Here is a 25,040-nt window from a genome sequence, read left to right on the forward strand (position 1 = left end):
CTTGGTATGGACATATAAAAATGGAAGTGTGTGTGTGTGTGTGTGTGTGTGTGTGTGTGTGTGTACCAAAAAATGTTCCTACACATCAGATGATCACATGGGCACCAAAAGCTTTAATCATGTGACAAGATTGCCAGTGATGGACAAACTGAAGATACAATCAGACCATTTTAAGCACCTCGCCAGAGCTCAATCCAGATGGAGTTCACTTGAAAAGAAGGCCACATCCTTTCGGATTTGCCATGATGATGATGAAGTTAGGAAATTGACCAAGACCCAGGGTTTTCGTGGCATTTTGTATTAACAGATAGTAGTTTCCTTCCTATAGTTTTCATTACGTTTTCCAAGTTCCTCTGAGGAAGAGAAAAAAAAAAGCTATAGAAATAGTTATGCCTTTTTATCCCACGGGAGAGAAATTTACCTGGAAGTTGTGTAATATAAAGATAACTCTTGACATTCCTTGTTACCTGTTGTTTTCTTCTTTTATATAAAACATATGCCTATCAGATTCAGTTTGTGTTGAGAAAAAAAATAAATAGTGCTTCCATTAAGGAGATGACTATTCAAATTATACCCTGGGGATTATTGTGAATTATTATTATTCTTACAATGTCAGATGGAGAACATTCCTGGAAAATCCTTGAAAATACTACTGAAGAGAGAGTTTTGAAGACAGATAGCTAGCTCTTCTTAAAAGGCTTATGGGGGAGGGAGGCACTCTCATAAAAGGACCTAAAGATTTCTTAACTCCAGCCCTGAACAGCCACCAAAAATAGGACAGACAGCTTGCAGAAACTTACTATCAACAGATTTTAGAAAGCATATTTCATTGCAAGATCACGAGACACTACATTTTTGTTAAAAATATCAGCTCGAGTGTAAGGTCAACAAGAGAAGGCAGGGAGTTTTCCCACACTGCAATCTGTTTTAACTCTGTGCAGCGATTGTGCAGCGATTGACAGACTAGATTAAAATTTTAGGAGTGTTCAAGGGATATTCAATGCCATCTCTGAACATACTAGTTTTTTTATTTTTTGCTTTTTAAGTATAACAGCTGTTCTAAAGCCTTTGAGTCATATTACAAGGTCCTGGAACACAAAAGCAGCCAACTGTTTCTTGGCATAGAGAAGCTTCCCAAAACAGAAATTGTCCTTCTATTAAGGAACTTTTCCCCCTCTCTGCAGTTTGAGAGCAAGCTTTGAGATTTACAGAGCGAGATTTTAATTTCACTTCTCTTCTCTTCCCCACCCCTCTTTTCTTTTTCAGCAGCAGGGCAAGGTAGTGCTGTACTGCAAATGAAAGCAGGGCACACTTAAATTATGCTCTCTCATTCTCAAATTAGTTATAATTGCACAACACAACCTCACACAAACGGATTTTAATGTGTTCTGAAGGCACTATGATGGTTTTATCATATTTTAATCATTTTGTTATGTTGGTCAGTACCCTAAGCACATCTGTTTTGCATGTGAAAGGAATGAGATTTATAAAATTATTACAAGTACTCACAGCAAAAAGTTAGGTTAAAAGAGTCTAATTTAGAAATATAACTACTTTTTAAATCTGCTCCAGAACTTCCAAAGCAAATAATGGGCTAGCCCCACCCCTACAGCACCTCCATTTACTTCAGTGAACTTGTATCAAGAACAAACATGACATCATCCATTTGGAAATCTACATCATTCTTTATTCTTCTATAGCAAAACCATTATGAGTAGTAAAGAACTCTGATCATTCTATTCGATTTAGAAAATCTACATAGAGAGCGTTCCTATTGTGATCAACTGAATAAGGTACAGCAAACTTAATTTAAAACATACAAGAGGCAGTTTTTAAAAAAATAACTAAGGACTGGGGGAAAGTGAACAGGTGCCGAGGAGCACATGATCTGAAGACTCACATCCCTTAGGAGAGGATTAAAGAGGATACTCCATATCCTAGTAAACAGGGGAGAATCTAAGCTGATAAAGTACAGGTAGGAACTGAAGAGAAACAGTCAAATGAACAAATGTACCATTCAATTACATCACATTAAGGAAGACAATTAAATATTGACAAGTCTTACAAGTGCTTGTATACAAATGCAAGGAGTCTAAATACTAAGTCTAAATACACAGAACTTGAGTGTCTGGTATTAAATGGGAATATTGATATAAGAGGCATCACAGAAACTTGATGGAATGACGATAGCCAATGGCACACAGTAATACTAGGATACAAAATATACAGGAAAGAGAGTAGGTTGCGCTGGTGTGGGGTAGCACTATAAGTGGGGAAAAGCGCAGAGAGTCAAATATAGTAAAAATTTTAAATGACTCAAACTGTACCATAGAATCACTATGGACAAAAATTCTGAGCTTGAACAATAAGAATAGCCGGACCAGGATGGTGGCAGTGATTGTGAAATGTTAATGATTGTAAATGGAAAATCCAATATTAATGGGGGATTTCAACTAGCCCTATAATGACTGGGTACACGTCACCTCAAGACAGAATGCAGAGATAAAATTTCTAGACTCCATCAGTGATTGCGTCTTGGAGCAGCTACTCCTGAACCCACAAGAGGATAGGCAGTTCTTGATTTAGTCCTAAGCGGAGCATTGGATCTGGTCCGAAAGATAAATATAGCTGAAACACTCAGTAATAGTAATCATAATGTAATTAAATTTAAACATCCTTGTGGGGGGGGGGAAATGCCCACTGCAGTAGCATTTAACCTCAAAAAGGGAAACTACACAAAAATGAGGAAGCTAGTTAAACGATAATTAAAAGGAACAGTCACAAGAGTGAAATGCCTGGAAATTCCTGCTACATGGAAGCTCTTTAAAAAGCCCTAATAGAGGCTGAAACTAAATAAAATTAATTTAAAAAAAAAAAAAAAACAGCCAGAGGATCAAAAAAATTCCACCATGGCTAAACATAGTAAAAGAATGAGTAGAAGCAAAAAGTCATCCTTTAAAAACTGGAAGTCAAATCCTATTTAGGAAAACAGAAAGGAGTATTAATACTGGCAAGTCAAGTGTAAAGGTAAAATTAGTCAGGACAAAAAAAAAGTTTTAAGAACAACTAGCAAAAGACAAAAAACAAACAGCAAAAATTAAGTACATCACAAGCTGAAAGCCTGCCAGACAAACAATCAGTGGGACCACTGAACAATAAAGGTGCTAAAAGACCATTCAAGGATAACAAGTCCATTGTGGAAAAACTAAGGCTTTGTCTACACTGCAGAGTTGTGTCATCAAAAGGCAGCTTCTGGTCAACAAAACAGTAGATGCATAGACACTATGCTGTGACTGTTGGCGGCAAAAAAGCCCTATTTTGGCAACAAAATAAAACCACCCCAACAAGAGACGCAAGGCTCTTTGTGCAAAAGTTTTGCCAACAAAGTGCCAGTGTGGACACTGTGCTTGATTCTCTCTTTAATTGGCCTCCAGGAGGTGTCCCACAATGGCCACCCTGACTGCTCTGGTCGGCAGTTTGAACTACCCTGCAGCCGAGTAAACAACCTCCCCCTTTAAAGCCCTGGGGAATTTTTGAAATTTCATTTCCTGTTTGATCAGTGTGGAGAGGTCTCATTGCATCTTCCCAGGTGACAAAGGCAGTTTCACGCAGCAAACGCTCTCCCATATGGACCACTGTGGAGCAGCTGGGATCTGCTCAGTATTTGAGGGGAGGAGGCTATACAGTCCCATCTTGGCTTCAGCCACAGAAATTTTGGCAGATTTCTTGAGGCTTGTGCAAAAAGGGGGATGACCAGGAGACAGTGCAGTGCAGAGTGAAGATAAAGGAGCTGAGGCAGGTGTACCATAAGACGATGGAGGCAAACGGTCACTCTGGTGCTGCACCCAAGATCTACAAGTTCCATAAGGAGCTGGACACTATCTTCAATGGCAACACCACCTCACCTCCAAGAGCCCTGTGGATACTTCAGTGGGCCTGGAGGCAGTGGAAAGAGGACCTAACCTGAAGGACAAAGTCCTTGATGAAGAGGTGGAGCCCAGAGCGGGGTTGCTCAGTAGTGCAGGCAGCCAGGATCTGTTTACCACTCCAGAGGGGTCTAGCTGGTCTTGGCAGTTGCTCTCCGGTGAGCAAGAAGCAGGAGAAGAGATGCCTGGTAAGTAGTTTGTGTAGCGTGGAGGTGGGTTCAGGGTATAGAAATGTACAAAGCTAGCTGTGTTTCTGTGTTCCTGGGGCAACTAATAAGTATGGTGAAAGAGGTTGTTGATGCATTGCATGATCTCACAGGAATCCTCTACAGAGGTCTCTAGGAAACTTTCTTGGAGGTACTCGGCAATCTTCTGCCAAAGGTTCCTTGGCAGAGTTGCTTTGTTCCTTCCCCTACTGTAGGAAGCTTTCCCACACCATTCAGCAATCATTTGTGCAGCGACCAAAGTGGCACCCAGGCAAGCAGCATAGGGCAGACAACACAAGCACGTAGTAGATGTGCCCTTGCTTCCCTACTAAACCCTCACCTGCTACAATGACCCCTTCCTGTGGAAGAGAGTGTGGGAGAATTTAGATTTTTTTTTTCCCCTAGTTGGCTGCACCACAACCCTTCCAGGGTGCTCTTTTCCCTATGTAGAGTTCCCCCTGCCCAAAGCCAATGCTCACCATGCTTTGGGTGTTCGCCGAGATGTATGCTTGCCAAGGCTGAGTGAGAAAAAGTGATTATGCTTCAATGCTGCGCATGAACTTAATCATGTTTCTGCGCATTGTTTCTTGTGCTTCTGCAGATGTGGCCTGCACACCGGCCCAGCGTCTCCACGATAAGAAAGTGGCCAAGATGGAGCAAAGACGACATGTTCCGGGAGATACTGTAGTTCTCCAATGCACAGAAAAGGGAATGCAGGGAGTCGAGGAAAGCCAAAAGACAGGACAGAAAAGAAAATCAGGAGTTTGTTAAGGACGCTACTGCATGGATGATTAAAGTAATGGAGGCGCGAACGCAGATGCTGAAGTCCTTAAAAATGCTGCAGACTGAGCAGATGCATGCCCACCCTCCCCTGCAGCAAATTCAGAATTTTTCCATGCGCCCTCTGCCCAACTCCACCCACACATTCCTTTCAGCTTTCCCAGACTTCTGTTTCCCCATTCGCTCCACCCCTGCAGACAACTTCCAAAATGATAGCTGGACCTACACAGCTCTGAAAGTCTGCCCTTCCCTGCTACCTCCTTTCCCACCAAACCTGCTTGTGTGTGTGTGTGCGCGCGCGTGTTTTTTGTGCAATAAAAGCAAAACTTCTGAATAACTAATCTTTATTTTTCTCCTACAGATTGAGATAGTAGGCACTACCAAAACATACACATGCAGTTTCATCATTTGCTTACTGGAATTTAAGGCCCCAAATTTCACAATTGCTTCCTTGGAAAACTAGATGTAATGTAACATTGCAGTACCAATTACTAATTCTCATTTTCAAAGTGTTGCCTCAAAGCCTCCCTGTTTAAAATTGCCCCCTTCTGGGTCCCTCTGATAGCCCTGGTATCTAGCTGCCTCAGCACTCCACCCCTGAGCAAACCTTTCATCCTCTGCATACATGTGCCTATCACCATGCGTATATTATCCTCATTGAGGTCTAACCTGACATTAAGGCATTACCAGCACGCCTTTAATCTGCCAAAGGCACATTCCACTATCATCCAGCACCTACTCAGCCTGTTGAACCATCCCTTACTGATATCCAGGTTTCCGTGTAAGGTTTAATGAGCCATGGCTGTAAGTGGTACGCCAGGTCTCCCAGGATCACGATGCATTTCAACATCCCCTACTGTAATCTTCTGGTCTGGAAAGAAAATCCCTGCTTGCAGCTTTCTATATAGGCCAGTGTTCCTCAAGATGTGTGCGTCATGCACCTTCCCAGACCACCCCAGATTGATGTTTGTAGATCACCATGGGTGTTTCACTGACATCTGCAACACCGTGGAGAAGTACCCCTTCCTACTGATGTACTCCATCGCAAGATGGTCTGGTGCCAAAATTGGCATGTGGGTGCCATCTATTGCCCTTTCAGAGTTAGGGAAACCCATTCTGCAAAGCCATCCACTATTTCACACACGTTTTCCTGAGTCACGGTCCTTCGTAGCAGGATGTGATTAATTGCCTTGCACACTTGCATTAACACAGCCCCAAGGGTCAGCTTCCCGACTCCAAACTGATTTGTGGCTGACCGGTAGCAGTCTGGAGTCACCAGCTTTCACACTGTGGTTGCCATGCATTTCTCTACTGATAAGTCAGGTCTCATTCTGGTGGTCTTGCACCAGGTGCAGGGGCAAGCTCCGCAGACAGTTCTAGGAAGGTGGTTTTCCACATCCGAAAGTTCTGTAGCCACTGCTTGTCATCCCAGACCTGAATGACAATACAAGCCTCCCAACATTTAGTGCTTGTTTCCCGAGCCCAAAAGTGACGGTCCACCACATGTAGCTGTTCTGTGAATGTCAAAAGAGATCTAAGTTGCTCCTATCCATATCACACACACCATGTCAGGCATCTGGGAGTCTTGTTCAGTTAGGAACTTCATGATTAACTGCAATGTCATTTGCAATGTTTTAATGACAGTTATCAAAGCATAGGAAAGCAGTGTGGGATCCATCCCTTCACACAAAGATGCCGGGGTGCACAGCAAACAAGGACCTTGAAAAAATGCAGCGAAAGAAAGCCAGAAGCTCATGGAATGCTGGGATGGAAAACAATGAATCATGGAACATTGATCCCAGTCCCAAAATGCGCAGCGATCCACTCCACCTTCCCACAAGACCTAGCGGCAGAAGGTGTTGAGCTGCCCTGTAAGATGCATACCCACAGTGCATCGCTCATACTGCTGATGATGGGGCCCCAACTGTGGGCATTCTCTGCAATATCAATTCTTTATTATAGCGTGTTTTTGAGTGTCTACATAACTTGTTGACAAAACTCTGTAGTGTAGACAAGGCCTGAGTTAATTTTTGGTATGGGTCTTCACTGCAGAGGATATGAAGAAGATTCCCAAACCTGAGCCATTCTTTTTAAGTGCCAAATCTTAGGAACTGTCCCAGATTGATGTGTTAGTAGGGAAGGTTTTAGACCAAGTGGATAAACTGAACAGTAATAAATCACTAGGACCCAAGAATTCTGAAGGAACTTAAATACAAAATTTTAGAACTCTTTCTGTGATATATAACCTATCACTTAAATCAGCCTCTGCAACAGATGACTGGAGGATAGCTAATGCAACGCCCATTTTTAATAAAAGCTCTAGAGATGATCCTGGCAATTATAAGTCAGTAAGCCTAACTTCAGTTCCAGGCAAATTGGTTAAAACTAAAGTAAAGAACAGAATTATCAGATACATAGAACAACATGACTTTTTGGGGAAGCATTAACACTGCTTTTGTAAAGGGAAATCATGCCTCACCAATCTATTAGAATTCCTTGAGGGAGTAAACAAGTATGTGGAAAAAGGTGATCCAGTTGATATAGTGCACTTGGACTTTCAGAAAGCCTTTGACAAGGGCCCTCACCAAAGGCTCTTAAGCAAAGCAAGCAGTCATGGGATAAGAGGGAAGGTCTTCTCATGGATCAGTAACTAGTTAAAAGATAGGAAATAAAGGTAATAAATGGTTAGTTTTCAAAATGGAAAGTAGTGGGGTACCCAGGGACCTGAATTGGGACCAATGCTCTTCAACATGTTCATAAATGATCTGGAAAAGGGGGTGAACAGTGAGGTAGCAAAGTCTGGAGATGATACAAAACTATTCAAGATAGTTAAGTCCAAAACAGACCACAAAGAGTTACAAAGGGATCTCACAAAACTGGGTGACAAAACGGCAGATGAAATTCAATGTTGATAAATGAAAATAATGCATATTGGGAAACAATCCAACTATACATACAAAATGGAGTTTAAATTAGCTGTTGCCACTCGAGAGACCCCTTCACATAACACAAGAACCAAGCATCATGCAATTACATTAATAGGCAACAGGTATAAAACCAATATAAGGAAGAACTTCCTCACACAATGCACAGTCAACCTGTGGAACTCATCCCCAGAGGATGTTTTGAATACCAAAAAATATAATTGTGTTCAAGAAAGAATAAGAAAACTTCATGGAGGATAGGTTCATCAATGGCTATTAGCCAAGATGGTCAGGGACACAACCCCATACCCAGACTTCCAGAAGCCAGGACTGGATGACAGGGAATGGATCACTCAATAATTGCTCTGTTCTTTTCATTCTCTCTGAAGCACCTGGCACTGGCCATGGTCAGAAGACAGGATACTGGGCTAGATGGACCACTGGTCTGACCCAGCATGGGCATTCTTATGCTAGTGTGGACTAACGGTCCAAGTACACAAGTGGGAGTCAGGAGTCTTTTAGTCTGAGCTCTCCCACTCACTTTTTACTGGATCTTATTCAAATGGCTTCTTTTCTCCAATTATCTATTAAATAGGGAGAATATTATTTACTTCCTCCCTGTGATGTTGTGAGGTTTCACTTGTTATTGTTTGTAAAACTCTTTGAGAGATGCTTTAGAAGTGCAAAGAACTATAGTTCAGATCCTCCTCTGTCGTAGCACAGCTGTGTACAGCTCCATCAGTGGAAAGCTGTCCTGAAGTCATCTTACCTGACTGCATAATGAAGGCTCCTCAGTTGTGGCAACTCAAGCACCAGCCCTCACCCCAGCATTGCTGGGAAGAAAGGGAGCAAGGCTGGAGCTTCTATACACACTAATCATCCCCATCTGCCATGATAACCTCCTGAGATCATTGGCCCCCGGTGCAGGAGGCTGCTGTAACTTCTACCAGGGAACCTGATCAAAGGAGATGCCCCTGGACTGAGTTGGGATCGGTACCACCTTAGAGACACTTTGGCACCCCTTCAGTTGTGTGGTGTCACCTGGTCACTGCTGAGGATTGGGCCCCACATATATATATTATAAAATTCTGCAAAAATTAATCAGTTGCTGAATGACTCTCCTCCACTCCTAAATTAATTCTAGTTCCAGACAAAAACAAGACAAAATAAATTAACTTAATTCAAATAAATATTAAGAAAAATCACCTCAGAATCTAATGTAAATGAAAGAGCCTTCTTTAAAGCACAGCTCTATTCCAAAAGGCAACATGTGTGATTTTTATGTAACAGATATGCTTCTTGCACCAGGTCCTCAGGTCTAGCCCTTCTATAGCTGGTGCAGCTCAGCAACTCGGGAGCAAAGGTGGTTTTAAGTCACCTTTACACCCTTTTGATCCTGAAGCATCCAGGCTAGTGTCAAGCAACAGTTTAGGTCAGACTAAATGTTGCTTGAAGTTATGTTTGCTGACAACAGCACCCAGGAATTACCCAGACATAGCAACCCTATGCCATCGAGCAACTCACCTGCACTGTGAGGACGCACAGGTAGCTGGTTAAGCTGGCATCTCAGCTATCAGTGCCAGAGTAGCACAAGCAGCCAGACTTGGGGCCAAGATCTGGCCTTTTCTCTATATTCAAAATCCTGTGTATTGATTTTCACATCATGGCTACAGGGTGAACTGTGGCAAAGACCCCTTTTAGTCCCTCTCAAGGGCACTCCTGCAGTGACAAACCTGGTTTCCTACCATGTTAATGACACAGGCCCAACTCAACTTTGGTACATAATAGTTTTCCTTGAGAAGCCTCTGACAGTATACTTTGCAGTGACACAGAAATAGCATCTTCAAAACAAAGCATTTATTAATTCCTCAAAAGTTGAAAGCATTTAGGAAAATGGGTTAACACAATAAAAAGCCTACACACATGGATATGATTTACACCTTTGCAAGTTCCCCTCAGCTCACCCTATATGTAGCAGAGAGAAACAGACTACCCCAGCTACATTTTCTATCTCACTTCATACGACTTTGCCAGCCTGTCACCTATTCACTGAGACATGACTAGGAGCCCCTTCTAACATCTTTGAGGGTTTAGAACCTCTTCGATAACAGGTTTTAGGCTGGGGAACAGTAAGCCATTCTAGCAAGCAAAGAGCCAGACAGGTAGTTTCTTCCCCATTAATAGCCCGGCCACCTTTCCTCAAAGATTTTTATATTTGCCATAAAGAAAAGGAGTACTTGTGGCACCTTAGAGACTAAAATTTATTTGAGCATAAGCTTTCGTGAGCTACATCTCACTTCATCGGATGCATCTGAGCTGTAGCTCACGAAAGCTTATGCTCAAATAAATTTGTTGGTCTCTAAGGTGCCACAAGTACTCCTTTTCTTTTTGTGAATACAGACTAACACGGCTGCTACTCTGAAACCTATATTTGCCATAGTTTCATTTACCTGTGGGTTTCTCCCTTAACAGCCTCTTGAGTGGCACAGGAGATGTGTAAAAATAATACACCTAGTAGCCTCATTTAGTGAAAAATTTTTTTACTGCTTTTTATTCCTGCTAACAATTCAAAACCTAACTTATGAGCTGGAGCCTATTCTTCCTTGTTTACTAATTTCTAACGTGTAACACTTTTACAAACACATTGACAATAATGAGTCTGCATGCGTGTCAATCAAGTTGTAAGTGGAAAACAGTGTAACTGAAGGTGTATGTTCTCCTACAGAGGTCATTATCATAGTTAATGGTGAGCAAGCTTGACTCAGATCCTAGATTCAGTTTACAGGGCTAGCAATCAGGGGGAAATCATTTAATTTGGAATTTGAGAACATTTGATACAGAAGGCACTGAAAAACAACTATAAAATTCCAGATTTTCATCTTTAGAGAGAGGTTTTAGGGAGTAAAATCACACGGAGAAATAGCCGTGTGTTTTCTGTACAATTTAGTTAGGCATGTCCACTTACTAAAACATAGTTTAACCTTGCTCCACAGGAAAGTAGCATAAGCATCCACAACAGAAGTGGCAGTAACATCACACTCTGATGTGGAAATTTTTTCCCCAATATATAGTCAAGATTGTAGAGCTTCTGGGAAACAGTTTTTGAAATTTGTGAAAAATTGAAATGGGGAGAGAGGGGGAAGAAATCCCATCCTAGACAGGACCAAAAAAAAAAAAATCTGAAAAAAGTTCAAGAGATAAAAATCTGGAAAAAAAATTAAAAAAAAGTGTTTTGTTTTGACGTCAACCATAACTAAAAAATAAACTATAATAAGCTTAAAATTTGAAAGATTTTGAACCAGAAAACTGGAATTTTTCTTGTTTTGAAAATATCAAAGCTTTCTTTTTCAAACTTTTTTTTTTCCTAAAAGTATTAGTCAAAATTAACCCTCTCTTTCCCACAAAAATTTTGGTTTTGATGAATCAGCATTTTCAAATTAAAAAAGCATTTTGTGGAGAAATTCCCAAGCGTTACTAGATTGTGGGGTTCAAATTGTGGGTTTTGAACAGGGTTCAAAAAAGAACTAGATAAGTTCATGGAAGACAGATCCATCAATGGCTATTAGCCAGGATGGGCAAGGATGCAAAACCATGCTCTGAAGCGTCCCTAAACTCTGTTTGCCAAAGCTGGGAATGGGTGATAGGATGGATCACTTGATGATTACCTGTTCTGTTCATTGCCTCTGAAGCACCCGGCATTGGCCACTGTCGGAAGACAGGATACTGGGCCAAATGGACCACTGGTCTGATCCAATATGGCCATTTTTATGTGCCCAGTAGGCAAAGCCTCAAGATAGTGGCAATATGAAGGGACACCACCACATTGGAAACATCAGGAGGTTTCCAGCATGCAGAGGGAGCATGTCTGCTACTACACACCTGAAGGGGTGCAGCCTATTTCTCCAGGTGTGCAAGCCCTGCTTTGTGTGTGAGGTAGCAGGAGGGCATAAATGTGATGTCAGGGGATCATGAATGAAGAAGTTCCTGTGCTGCCCTGACTCCCTGCGACTGACATGTATTCAATAGTCTGATGATCATTGTTTATATTTCAGTCTAACACAGATATTATAATACAACTAAAATTATGACGACCATGAAATTTCTGAGTATCTAAAGTACATAATAAAACTAACATTGATGTTTGCAGGGGCACATTATCTACAGATATTCTAGATTCTCCATTTTTTCCCCACAGTGTATTTCATGATATGGGTAAGTTGGTACAACATTAAAACCAAGACACATTATGATGAAAACTCATTCATAAAGTTCTATGCAAAGTGAAGCATATTTTCCAGTGTTCTCTGGAATCCTTTTCTGCACTGTTTCTGTTGCCCAGAATTAGAATTAATTCTCCTCTGGATTAAAGATGCATTGGTGGATTAGTCTATCATTGATGACAACAAAAATATATCCTTCCCAAAGGCTTAAAATAAAAGGAGGTCTGTTAACTACAGACATCATTACTGTATCAAAACATGCAGAAAAACAGAAGATCACCTCTGAAATCAAAATAGTTTATGTAACATATCCTGTGTTTAATATTGAATGCCAACCCCAAAATAAAAATGTATAATCATATTTAAAAACACACAGGGCCTGATCCTGTGAAGAGTTACACACTGAGTAACTTTTATTAATCTAGCAGTATCATTGACATTACTACAATGCTCAGGTGAGTAATCTTACTCACTTGCTTAAGAGTTTGCAGATTTGGGCCCAGAGCTTGCGCTAGACTTTACAAAACTGCATTTTTTTCCATATATATATTAAAAAAAAAATCTCAAACGACCACAGAAATAAGTATTTTGCAAATTAATTTTAAATTAAAAAGAAGCCAACTAGATCATATCAAATCAGACTCAGAGAAAAATTATTTTTGCAGATTTAAAAATTGCATCATGTTATGCACTTTATCTATATGATCATTCAAGGAAAGATGTAGTTTAATAACTGACATTATTTGTTTTAATTGATATATTTGAATAATATAAAAATGTATTCTCTACCTCAGTGGTTCTCAACCAGGGGCACCCCTAGGCTTATGCAGAGATCTTCCAGGGGGTACATCAACTCATCTAGATATTTGGTTAGTTTTACAACAGGCTACATAAAATGCATGAGCAAAGTCAGTACAAACTAAAATTTTATACAGACAAAGGGAGAAAGAAAGCAATTTCTCAGTAGTAGTGTGGCTCTGACACTTTTGTATTTTTATGCCTGATTTTGTAACTAAGTAGTTTTTAAATGAGGTGAAACTTAGGGTACAAGACAAATCAGGCTCCTGAAAGGGATACAGTAGTCTGGAAAGGTTGAGAACTACAGATCTGTAAATTACGAGCCAGATGCTGCCCCCTTTACACCAAATAGTACCATTCTCCACACATAGTCCCATCCCAGTCAGTCCCACTCAGTAATACACAGCCAATGATAAGATTTTCTGTTGTGAATTTTTGGGAGCATTTAAAAGGCAGAAATATATTTGTCCATGGTAATGTCTTCTAAATAATGCCCGTTTATCAGGTATTGAAGCCAAATCCCGAAGTCCTGTTTCAAGACAAAACTTCGACTGAAACCAGTGGGGGTTTTCCTCAATAGTGGCTTCATGAAAATGTTTCCCACTACTTTGTGCAAAAAGTGCATTAGTGTGTGTGAAAGTTTATTAATTACTAGTATTAAACATTTTAAAGTAAGTTAGTCATATAGATTCCCCCCCCCGATAATAACTTCAGAATGTATTCACTAAGATGTCATACTTAATGTATTTATTAAAAGCCTTCCAAAAACATTAGTGAGACGAGGAGAGTGAGGCAATATTTTTTATTGGACCAACTTCTGTTGGCAAGACAGACAAGCTTTGGAGCTACACTCAGCTCTTCTTCAGGCCTCATACAAAACTTAACAACCTCTTATACAGTCAAATAAATGCCAGATATATGTCTTGAATGCTTTTGTTTTACATGTTGCTGCAAGAGAGTATAGAGGATTGAACAGAACAGCTAAATTTAAGCAGCAATTCTTTTAATCTACATAAATTAATGAGAAATTGTGCTTAGTCTTAAAATTCAACTAACCCAATAAACATCTCAAACACCAAGGTGTCATTCTTAATGCAGACAATAAAATTATTCTTATAGCAATGTTTAAATAATTAAAAACCTATATATCACTAGTAGGGAGTTTAACCAATGTGAACCTCCCAAAATAAATGGCCTCTAAAGTGTTTTTTTTTTTAAGTAAATTCCCTACATACTGTGTTCAGTCCTTTCAACTGGAAGCCATTGTAGGGAGTTTTTAAGCAGGCAGCAGTGGGGAATATTTTTTTTTTCAGTAAGTGAACGCATCATCTACAAAAACCTTACATTAAATCTGCAAGAATTAACCTCCAATAAACAACACCTGGATAGTTGATTGTAAACTCTCTAACTGAAGAAAAAAAGCGACTTGGAATATTGTGATGTATACGGTAACAAAATAAATATAGCTCTTTAAGGCACAGCTACTCTAAGAGCTACTTTATAATGCAATATAGATTTAAGGCAGCCTTTAATCATGTTTTCAAGCTACTCTCAGACTAGAGAGACAGTTGTAATGTGATTTTATGTTTCCATGCAGTTGATCTGTGTGACTATATCTGTCTTGAGATTTTACAATTTATTGAAGAGAACTGGAGCTCAATTACTATATCATCTCACAGTAACACCAAAATAGTAATAAAAATACGCCAAAGGATACAAGATTAAAGGTATATAAATATCAAAATGTTTGACAGAAAATGAAAAACTAAGTTAAAAGAGTTTAAAGATTTTATTTTCACTCCAGTATGAATCATTTCAGATTTCCCCCCCACCCCCAAGAAAAAAAAAAAGACTTACGCTAGCGAAAAGTTTTCTCCCACCATATCGTGTATTTAAACGTCTCATTAGGTACAGGCAGCCCCGAAACTACAGCCTAGCACCTGCAGTCGCAAATTATTGCCGCGCACTTGAACAAACTCCACACGTTGATGCAGCGCATCGCAAGGGAACCGCTGAGCAGGGCTTGAGCGAGCAGCAGTAAGAGCCGGGGGAAGGAAAGGGGGCAGGAAATTGGGTGCTAAGTGGAAAGACTAAGTCAGGAACAGCTGGAGGGTCAGTAACCCGCAAAGGGAGAGCAGCAGGATCTGTCCAGGGTCCTGAAGTCACAACTCCGCTACCAAACCCATTCATTAAACTGCCGCAGACATTCATTCCTTCAACAACCCCCCCGCCCCCCGCCCGCACAGCTGTCTGGCCAACGCAAAACCTGATTAAAAGCTTAAATCTTGTCAAAGGGATTTAAAAAAAAAAAAAAAAAAAAAAAAAAAAAAAAAAAAGACTTTCAGAGCCACGTCCCGAGTCTGAAGCCTGCATCTCTCCGCGCTCCCCCCGCTCTCAGCGGGGCTGCGCCCGCTGCACGACAACACTCAGCCGGCACGAGGGCGGCTGCGAGGGGCAGCAAGCCCCGGGAAGCAGCAGCCTGAGCCTACAACTTCCATACAGAGACCAGCTGGGAGCGGCCGGGACCGCAGTCCGGGAATAACCCTGCAAGTTCCCAAAGAGGCGCCAAGCGCAGCCCGCTCTCCTGGCAACGGGCGAGCTGGCCCAGCACACCAGGGACCACCTCCCAGGGGCTGGGAGCCCCCCGCTGCCAGCCCCAACCGGGGAGAGGGGGGCGCTGCAATGCCGGCCCGACCTCCGGCCCCAGGAGCGCTCCCCGCTGCCCAAGCCCCCGACTCACGCGTGCCGTCGAAGCGCGTGGCGATGGTGTCGAGGAAGGTGTTCTGCGGGGCCAGCAGTCCTTTCATCACCGGCATCTTTCCAGCGCGGTGCGAAATTCTCCATCAAACTTTGTCCCGGGAGGGCGGCTCGCAAAGAAAGTGCAAAGGGCGGGACGGGGAGGGGAAGGGGGGGGGGGGAGAGCGCGGGCCGCTGCGACTTCGCCGAACCCGGGACGCGCCCGTCTGCCCGGCCGCACACAGGCTAGCGGGAGAGCTCGGCGGCGCCCCTCTTCCACCAGCTGCCCCAGCGCCCGCGAGCCGCCGCCGCCGCCGCCGCGCGCTCCATTCCCCTCCACTTGATTGGCTGGCGAGAGAGACCCGGGGAGGGGTTTGCATGTGTGTGTGCGCGCGCGGGGGCGGGGCGGGGGACGTTCCTTGCACGACGTGTGGGAGCCGCGGCCGCGTGGCTCGCGGGTTGTTTGCGCGCAAGGCGCTTTGTTCAGCCCTTCCTTGGAGGGGGGAGCCTCTGGCTGGCGTGTGTAGCGGGCCACCTGGGCAGAGGGGGCGTAATCCCAGGAGGAAAGGTGGGCTGGGGGTAAGGGAGGATGCCAAAGGCACCAGAGATTGCAAATGATTGGGGTGCATGTGTGAGTGTGCGTTTATCTGACTATACTCCACCTGCTAGCGGAAAGGTAACAGCTGAGCCAGCCAGTCACACCCCTCCCCCAGTCAAAAAAAAAAATCTAATGCTTAAAGAACAAGCTCACTCATAAAATCCAGGCTTTAATGAACCCCAACCCAATACAGCTGCAAAAACCTGCTTCCAGGCACTTTTTTGGCCTCGATCCTCTTAGTTCTGTTGCCTAAATAGAACACAAGAATACAGGCTCCATTGCAACCTCAAAAATCCAGATTTCCCCCTCCCCCAACAATATTGTTACACATACCTGAGTCCTCCCATTTTCTGGCTCCCAATTCCAAACCACACCTTAAAAAGGCAGACACTTATGAGCCCCGGGGCAACAGTATTGCAAAAACCCATCATCGGGAGCCTGCTAAATTTTGGCCAAAACCTACAAATTGTACCATTAAAGGAGAGAATAAGTGTTACTGCTACTATTCCTCCTAAAAGGTCTGACTCCCTCCCCCGTACACAGTCTAGTACAGAAAGCTGCAAAAACTCTAATCTGGCAACAGTACCTGCTCGATCCAGCTATTTTTTGCTTCATCCCTTCCGTTTTTACTGTCTAAACTTAATGGGTATGCAGTTTCTCTTACTCCACGAGAGTAGTCTCAATCCCAATGTATTGTGATATAGCAATGTTGCAAAAATGTGTATCCAGAAATTGAATCCAGCTGGGTCCACCTGGGACACTGGATCTGAGTTCTGGAGTGCTGTTGCTCCAAGGACATCAGAGCCAGGTGCAGTGGAAATAGATAACCATGGTACTTGGGTGACGTAGGTAAAAGTTGGCTGGATCCAGCTAACTGTGGTTCTATTGAACCAATATGGATTGGGCATCTGAATCTCTCTCCTTCTCCCCGCCCCCATCCCTCGTGAGAGGTGTCTACATTTCTTCTCTTTTTCTGCAGAAGAGCTGGGGAGATGGGCTAAAAATTGTCAGAATCTAGGAGGATCTGGGTTCTGGATTGTCACTTTTGCAGGACTGTTGCACTTAGATACCTCATGGTGTGAATCACTTTGGACCAATAGGAGAAGCTAGACCGGTTCTCCATTTAGATAGTGCAATTTATGGGGCTGGGGCCAAAAACTGGGAAGATTTGGCAGGGTCTGCCTTTTACCAAGACCCCCCTTCTCCTTTAATTTGCCTTATTAGTCTCTTAATAAGAGAGTGACTTCCTTGTTGCTGTTGCACACCTCACTTATTGCCTTGTAAGAAATTTATTTTAGTTCCCTATACACTGCATTTTTTAATAATTGTGAAGGTTTTTTTAAAATGTTGTTTCCTTGGTTTGTGTCACAGTGAATAGTTTAAACCATAATTTTGTGGGAAATAACTTTTCAAGACAAAGCACAAGATCCTATTTAGATAAAAGAACAAACATTTAAGATTTTTATGTATAAATAAATGAAACTATGGATGCTCCCTGGTCCATAGGATCAGCAGTTTATCCACATTCTAACAGCAGTACAGTCTCAAATGAGTTGTATGCATTTTGGGACTACTCTAGACCCTAGAGGTTGGTTTTGTTTTCCTATAAGTGTTTTTAGATTTTTTTTGAAGATCTCCCAACCCATGATTCAGGAGTTCTGCCTAACCTGGAAAAAAAAAAAACCCTTTTAATAACAAAAGGAAAGAAAGTGTGGAGATGCATGTCATAGCACAAAAAGACAAGTTTATGTGCTACAGAGAAAAAGGGAGTGAAGGGAGTGATATTGGCATGCATGAAAGCCACTCTTGTGTTGAGACTAGTGATTTGCTCAGGCTGTGTTGCTGTTTGATTGTTGCCTAGTATTACTCCCCAGAGTAAAGTCATTACATTTACTGTAGCAGCTGTGGTGGCAAAACATCTCTCTGTTCTTTCAGTCCCCAAAGAGGTTGACCAGGAGGTAGGCAAGGGTAGGTTTTCAAATCCCTGTGCATTAAACAGAGGGTCCCTGGCTTTCATTTCACAGTGTTTCTCTTGCATCTTCTATTTTTATTTCTGTCATTTCCTAATTCTTTGTGGCTCCCCTTCCTTTTGACAATTCAGATAAGATCTGGTTTCTTACTCCCTAAGAGAAGTATCATGGGTGGGAGCACAAAAGGGTCAAAAATGTTCTTTACAGCAGGATTGATGAGGAAGATTCATGGGGTGAGAGGATGCTGATGCATTGATTTTATTGCACAGCATAAAGCCTGCCCATGGTAACCTCACCTTGTCATTGCAAATACAGCAGTATTTTGCAGAGATTACATTAATCCATCCAATCCTCCTTGTATTGGAAGCCCATGGGAAACACTGGTGGGTCCGAGCTGTGCTGCTGGGGCTCAGCAACAGGGAGCTCCCCCATCTTATTTTTCAAATGGAACATGGGAGCAGAGGGACTCTCTGTCCTACAGTTACCTGCTGTCACCTTAAAAGCCTCCAACATCCTGATGAATCATTAGCTACAATAGTTGACTGACTAAACTTCAGATGGATGGTAGATTAGTATAGATTCTCATTCGCACCAGGCACAAGCAGGGTACCTTAGTATTAAAAGCTATGCAAACTGAAAATTTGAGTCATTGTTACTTCCCTGTGTCAAAATTGTTTCTTTGGCCCCTCAGATGAAAGTATCCAAGGTCTCGTAGACTATGCCTATATACTCCAACTTAAATAGGTGATACACTGTAAGTAACATTTCATTTCTCTTAATCGCTGAATATTGTCTCCCAAGTCGGGTACAGATCTCAGTCCAAACTAGGTTTCACATACTTATCATGGGCAGCAGAAAGGCCCCTTTGCTAAAGCTGAGGTAAATCTGAGGCCCTTGCAATTTGCGAAATAGCTCACATCAAGTTGCATTTGTAAGAGGAAAGATTCAGTCTGTGACTTTCTCCCTCCATCTGCCCCAAACTCCTATATCGGGCAAGTCAGGGTACAGTGGAGAAGAAGGGGTGTCAGGAGAGAGACAAAGTAATTTGTCCACAACTTGTGTGTGTGTTTGTGGAAGGAGTTAGAATATAATGAATGGCAGTTTCCTACATTTTGCCCCAGCCAGCACCGTGACAGGCAGATGTCTTGATTATCTAGAAAAGTCAAGTTGTCATAATTAGAGAACACTTCCAGCTCATAGTGTCTCATATGGTATTTCACATCACATGGCACTGCAACAGTAAACATTGTGCTAGTTGTAGGGTCTCCATGACCTGTGGGGCCTGGGCAACTGTAGGTTTCGCAGTATCTTCTGGACTAGCCCCGTTCAGTGAAGGGTAGCAGAGATCCCTAAAGAATCCACAATGATTGCATAATGAAAACGAGGGGAAAAATAAAAAAAAACTAATCATGTCATTGAAAAGCCTAACCAAGGCACTTTTAAAAAAAAATCTATATTGACATGAAAATACAGACGTTACTAACACCTGCCAGGCAACCTCTCCTGCATGCTTCCAACATGAATTCATTTCTGGTGAAAGGTGAAGGACTGAGTGTCATGGTGACTGAAGTCCCTCTAGCAACGAGCTAGAGGAATAGCATTGGCAGTTGCAATGCAAACTGCATCATCTATGTGCCTTTGCCCTGTTTTAGAAAGACTATATATGAAGGAGAGAGAATATTTCATCTTTAATATCATTCATTCTTTGGCCTCTCAGCTGAAAATGACAATGGTCTCCTGGATGATGAGTCCTTCAGGGCAGAGGACAGGGAATATAGGCAGATAGCGTATCACACTTTATACTTGATCAGTGCATAGCACATTGTGGATGCTACCATAATATAAATAGTAGTATACCAGTAATAAAAAGAGTGCCAATTATGACCATGACTTTTATAGGGTGGACAACTAGGAACTGGACTTAGACCAAACTCATTTCATATGCCTCAGAACAGCGATTAGAACTTTCAGTTACTGCTCGAGCTGATCAAATAGTTAAAAATGTAGATACACATAAAAAATAGACACTGAACTACTAGAGGGTAGTAGGATACAGGAAAGAACAGGTAAGTCGTCCCAGTGAAGTCAATCTGATACTTACATAGGAGTTTAAAATGCAAAAGGTTTCAAAAGGATAGGAAAGCAGTAAGTATGGAATAGCTCAAATGAGATAAATTAGCAGCTTGAAATAGTAGTGTGCTGAGAATAGGAAGGTCAAGAAAGCAAAGAGTAGTGTATGTCTGCGCTGTAGCTGGGAGGTGTGATTCCCAGCATAGGTAGACACACTTGCACTTGATCTGCTTGAGCTAGCATACTAAAAATATCAGTGTGGACATTGTGGCTAGTAGCCCAAGTCCAAGCCCCCCAAGCCCAAGCTCAGGCAACCAGCCTGAGGCACCACCCATGCCGTATGTCAAGCTAGCACACTGTTATTTTTAGTGTGCTAGCTTGCGCAGAGCTAGCACAAGTCTGTTTACCCGCACTGGGAATCACACATCCCAGTTGCAGTGTGGACATGCCCCTAAAAGGCCTAGAGTATTTAAAAGGGAGTTGAATGTGATGGGCAGAAAAATGAAAGTCTGCTGTCAGGTCCTCGAGAATTACCTCTTTTACTTTAGTTAAAATATAAACCTTCGGTTGTTTGCACATAATAGGTATTCAAATATTTAGCCTCTTTTTGTGTTTACTTTCCTGGGCATATGAAAAGACAAAATCCAAAAGAAAGGATTTATATCTTATTCTTATCCATTAGCAAATTCCCTTTACATTTTGTTATATTAAATTTAAAGTTGAGTAGAAAACATCGTTAGATGCTGATTTCCCAAGATCATTCACTTATATTGCTATCAAAGATAGCAAAATTAGAGTAACCAGAGAGTTGATTTTCATTTCTATTTATTTGTTAGAGCATAAGCTTTCGTGAGCTGCAGCTCACGAAATGCATCTAATGAAGTGAGCTGTAGCTCACGAAAGCTTATGCTCTAATAAATTTGTTAGTCTCTAAGGTGCCACAAGTACTCCTTTTCTTTTTGCGAATACAGACTAAAACGGCTGCTACTCTGAAACATTTCTATTTATATATTTCTATCACTATTTTGGGTAAACAGTTCATTCCATTCCTTTCTCTCTTCATTTATATTAGTGCCATTGAGCATTTTACTGAGTTCATAGTGTAAGCAATCTTAAAGAAAGATTACACCAAAAATAATATACTGGGGTCTGATAAGATTGCTATAGTTTAGGTTCATCAGTGTCTCCCCACTGCAAATCCAGGTTAACCAGGTGTTTACAATTTGGACTACAAGTATAATTCAAGCAAGCAAAGTTTGTTGCTTTAGATCAGTGGTTTTCAACCTGTGCTCCACAGACCTCTGACTATAGGCTGGTCTATACTACCACAGTAAATCAATCTAAGTTACACTACTTCAGTTATGTGAATAACGTAACTGAAGTTGATGTAGCTAGATCCACTTACCGTGGTATCTACACCGTGTAGGGTTGATGGGAGACGCTCTCCCGCCAACTTCCCTTACTCTTCTTGGGGAGGTGGAGTACACAAATTGATGGGAGAGCACTCTCCCATCAATTTAGAATGTCTTCACCAGGCCTGCTAAATCGACACCTGCTGCATCGATTGCAGCAGTGCGATTCTCCTGGAAAGTGTAGAGGTGGCCTATGTCTAAGAGGTCTGCAAAAGAGTGTTATTACCATAGAACAGTGGTTTTCAACCTGTGGTTTGTGGACACTTGGGGGTCCACAGATTATGTCTAAGATTTCCAAAGGGATCTGCACCTCCTTTTGCAATTTTTTAGTCGTCCACAGATGAAAAAATGTTGAAAACCACTGTTTTAGATTGTTCAACAATATACAAAATGTAAGCTTAGAGATAAGGTCCCAACTATTCACTAATTTAATACAAGTGTTATATTTAATGCATACATATTTTTCTATTAAGCAATACTGATTACCCAGAAACGGGTATGATGAGCGAGTCTTGCACAAGACTGGTAGGAAGTAGCAGAGGGCCGCATGAGGTGAATCACCATACCCAGAAACAGTAATCTGGCTGTGCAGCTGCTCTGGTCCGTGAGTACATGATGGGATCAAGGAACCCTTCCTTATGTTTGATCACACTTTCACAAGATCAAAACAATTTTATAGGTACATTGCTTATTCCTCCAGGTCTGGACTCACAGAAAATAACCCATGCTGGATATGAACCATATTTCCTTCTCAAACTCTTTGACAAATATTGTGAATGATTATGAATCATCTTGCAGTGTAACAACTTAGGAGCTGCTTTCTCCTTTCACAGCACAAACATTTGACTCTACCTACTGCTCCAACCATGCAACTGAAAATAATTAACAAAAAAAAAATCTAATTACTCATTCAAAAGGTCTACATCATCCTTTTGTGCTTGAAATGTCCGCCTGCTTACTTGTTTCCTAACATGGGCCCCCCAAGGGGAGAGAGAACACTAAGTAAGAATCTAAAAATATTAGAAAAGGCCAAGGAAGTGGCAACCTGCCGTTCATCTGCAATGAAATAGCTAATGTAATCTGAAATAGTGCCTGTTAGGAGTATTACTGTATCACAGTGAAGCGCTAAGCAAACCTCTGTGACCACTGCTCTTTACCAACACTGAACTTTTTTATTTGTAATTAAATATGTCAACAATGGAACATGTATAATAATAAAACTGCATACTTTACATTTTATCCATCTGATCATCTTGCAATTAAACATCTATCAAATGAGGGACAATCTGAGCCAAAGTTTATCTAGATTTATATCCCATGTAAACCACATTTTGTAAACTGGTGCAGAATTAGATCCACTAAGATCCTTAACTGGTGTAAATCAGTGTAGCTCCACTGAAATTAATGGAGTTATGCCAGTTTACACAAGCTGGAGATTTGGCCCAGGTAGTTTAAAGGACACCCCTTTCAGTAGCATATTTAATAATGGGAAGTTCACACATCCTTGTTAGAAGCTGGGCCGGTAACACTAAGGTTTTCATAGATTCATAGATATTAAGATCAGAAGGGACCATTATGATCATCTAGTTTGACCTCCTGCACAATGCAGGCCACCAAATCTCACCCACCCACTCCTGCAATAAACCTCTCACCTATGTCTGAGCTATTCAAGTCCTCAAATCATGGTTTAAAGACTTCAAGGTGCAGAGAATCCTCCAGCAAGTGACCCGTGCCCCATGCTGCAGAGGAAGGCGAAAAACCCCCAGGGCCTCTTCCAATCTGCCCTGGAGGAAAATTCCTTCCCAACCCCAAATATGGTGAGCAGCTGAAACCTGAGCATGTGGGCAAGATTCACCAGCCAGATACCCAGGAAAGAATTCTCTGTAGTAACTCAGATCCCACCCCATCTAACATTCCATCACAGGCCATTGGGCCTATTTACCATGAATAGTTAAAGATCAATTAATTGCCAAAATCATGTCATCCCATCATACCATCTCCTCCATAAACTTATCGAGTTTAGTCTTGAAGCCAGATAGGTCTTTTGCCCCCACTGCTTCCCTTGGAAGGCTGTTCCAGAACTTCACTCCTCTGGTGGTTAGAAACTTTCATCTAATTTCAAGTCTAAACTTCCTGATGGCTAGTTTATATCCATTTGTTCTTGTGTCCACATTGGTACTGAGCTTAAATAATTCCTCTCCCTCTCCGGTATTTATCTCTCTGATATATTTATAGAGAGCAATCATATATCCCCTCAGCCTTCTTTTGGTTAGGCTAAAGAAGCCAAACTCCTTGAGTCTCCTTTCATAGGACAGGTTTTCCATTCCTTGGATCATCCTAGTAGCCCTTCTCTGTACCTATTCCAGTTTGAATTCTTCCTTCTTAAACATGGGAGACCAGAACTGCACACAGTATTCCAGATGAGATCTCACCGGTGCCTGGTATAACGGTACTAACACCTCCTTATCCCTACTGGAAATACCTTGCCTGATGCATCACAAGACCGCATTAGCTTTTTTCACAGCCATATCACATTGGCGGCTCATAGTCATCCTGTGGTCAACCAATACTCCAAGGTTCTTCTCCTCCTCCATTACTTCTAATTGACGTGTCCCCAGCTTACAACTAAAATTCTTGCTAATAATCCCTAAATGCATGACCTTACACTTCTCATTATTAAATTTCATCCTGTTACTATTAGTCCAGTTTACAAGGTCATCCAGATCCTCCTGTATGATATCCCGGTCCTTCTCTAAATTGGCAATACCTCCCAGCTTTGTATCATCTGCAAACTTTATTAGCACACTCCCACTTTTTGTGCCGAGGTCAGTAATAAAAAGATTGGTCCCAAAACTGACCCCTGAGGAACTCCACTGGTAACCTCCCTCGAGCCTGACAGTTCAACTTTCAGTATGACCCACTGTAGTCTCCCCTTTAACCAATTCCTTATCCACGTTTCAATTTTCATATTGATCCCCATCTTTTCCAATTTAACTTATAATTCCCAGTGTGACATTGTATCAAACGCCTTACTGAAATCTAGGTAAATTAGATCCACTGTGTTTCCTTTGTCTAAAAAATCTGTTACCTTCTCAAAGGAGGAGATCAGGTTGGTTTGGCACGATCTACTTTTTGTAAAACCATGTTGTATTTTGTCCCATTTACCATTGACTTCAATGTCCTTAACTACTTTCTCGTTCAAAATTTTTTCCAAGACCTTGCATACTACAGATGTCAAACTAACAGGCCTGTAGTTACCCAGATCACTTTTTTCCCTTTCTTAAAAATAGGAACTATGTTAGCAATTCTTCAGTCATACGGTACAACCCCTGAGTTTACAGATTCATTAAAAATTCCTGCTAATGGGCTTGCAATTTCATGTGCCAGTTCTTTTAATATT

The 25,040-nt window shown here is 41.8% G+C and overlaps 1 protein-coding gene across 2 annotated transcripts in view; it reads right to left on the reverse strand.

Moving 5' to 3' along the window:
* KCNH8 (potassium voltage-gated channel subfamily H member 8) overlaps positions 1-16,593 on the reverse strand; it is a 412,103-nt gene extending 395,510 nt beyond the window's left edge. Inside the window, exon 1 of one of the 2 annotated variants that reach the window (XM_043509048.1) lies at positions 16,342-16,593. In XM_043509048.1, coding sequence (XP_043364983.1) covers positions 16,342-16,345 — 4 coding nt within the window. In that variant the 5' untranslated portion in view covers positions 16,346-16,593. Of the gene's footprint in view, positions 1-15,594; positions 15,941-16,341 lie in introns of those variants that run through there. The other variant, XM_038390383.2, reaches the window with a different exon arrangement.
* Between the last annotated feature and the right edge of the window lie 8,447 nt (positions 16,594-25,040).

Source organism: Dermochelys coriacea, chromosome 2, assembly GCF_009764565.3.
Source record: "Dermochelys coriacea isolate rDerCor1 chromosome 2, rDerCor1.pri.v4, whole genome shotgun sequence".
NCBI lineage: Eukaryota > Metazoa > Chordata > Testudines > Dermochelyidae > Dermochelys > Dermochelys coriacea.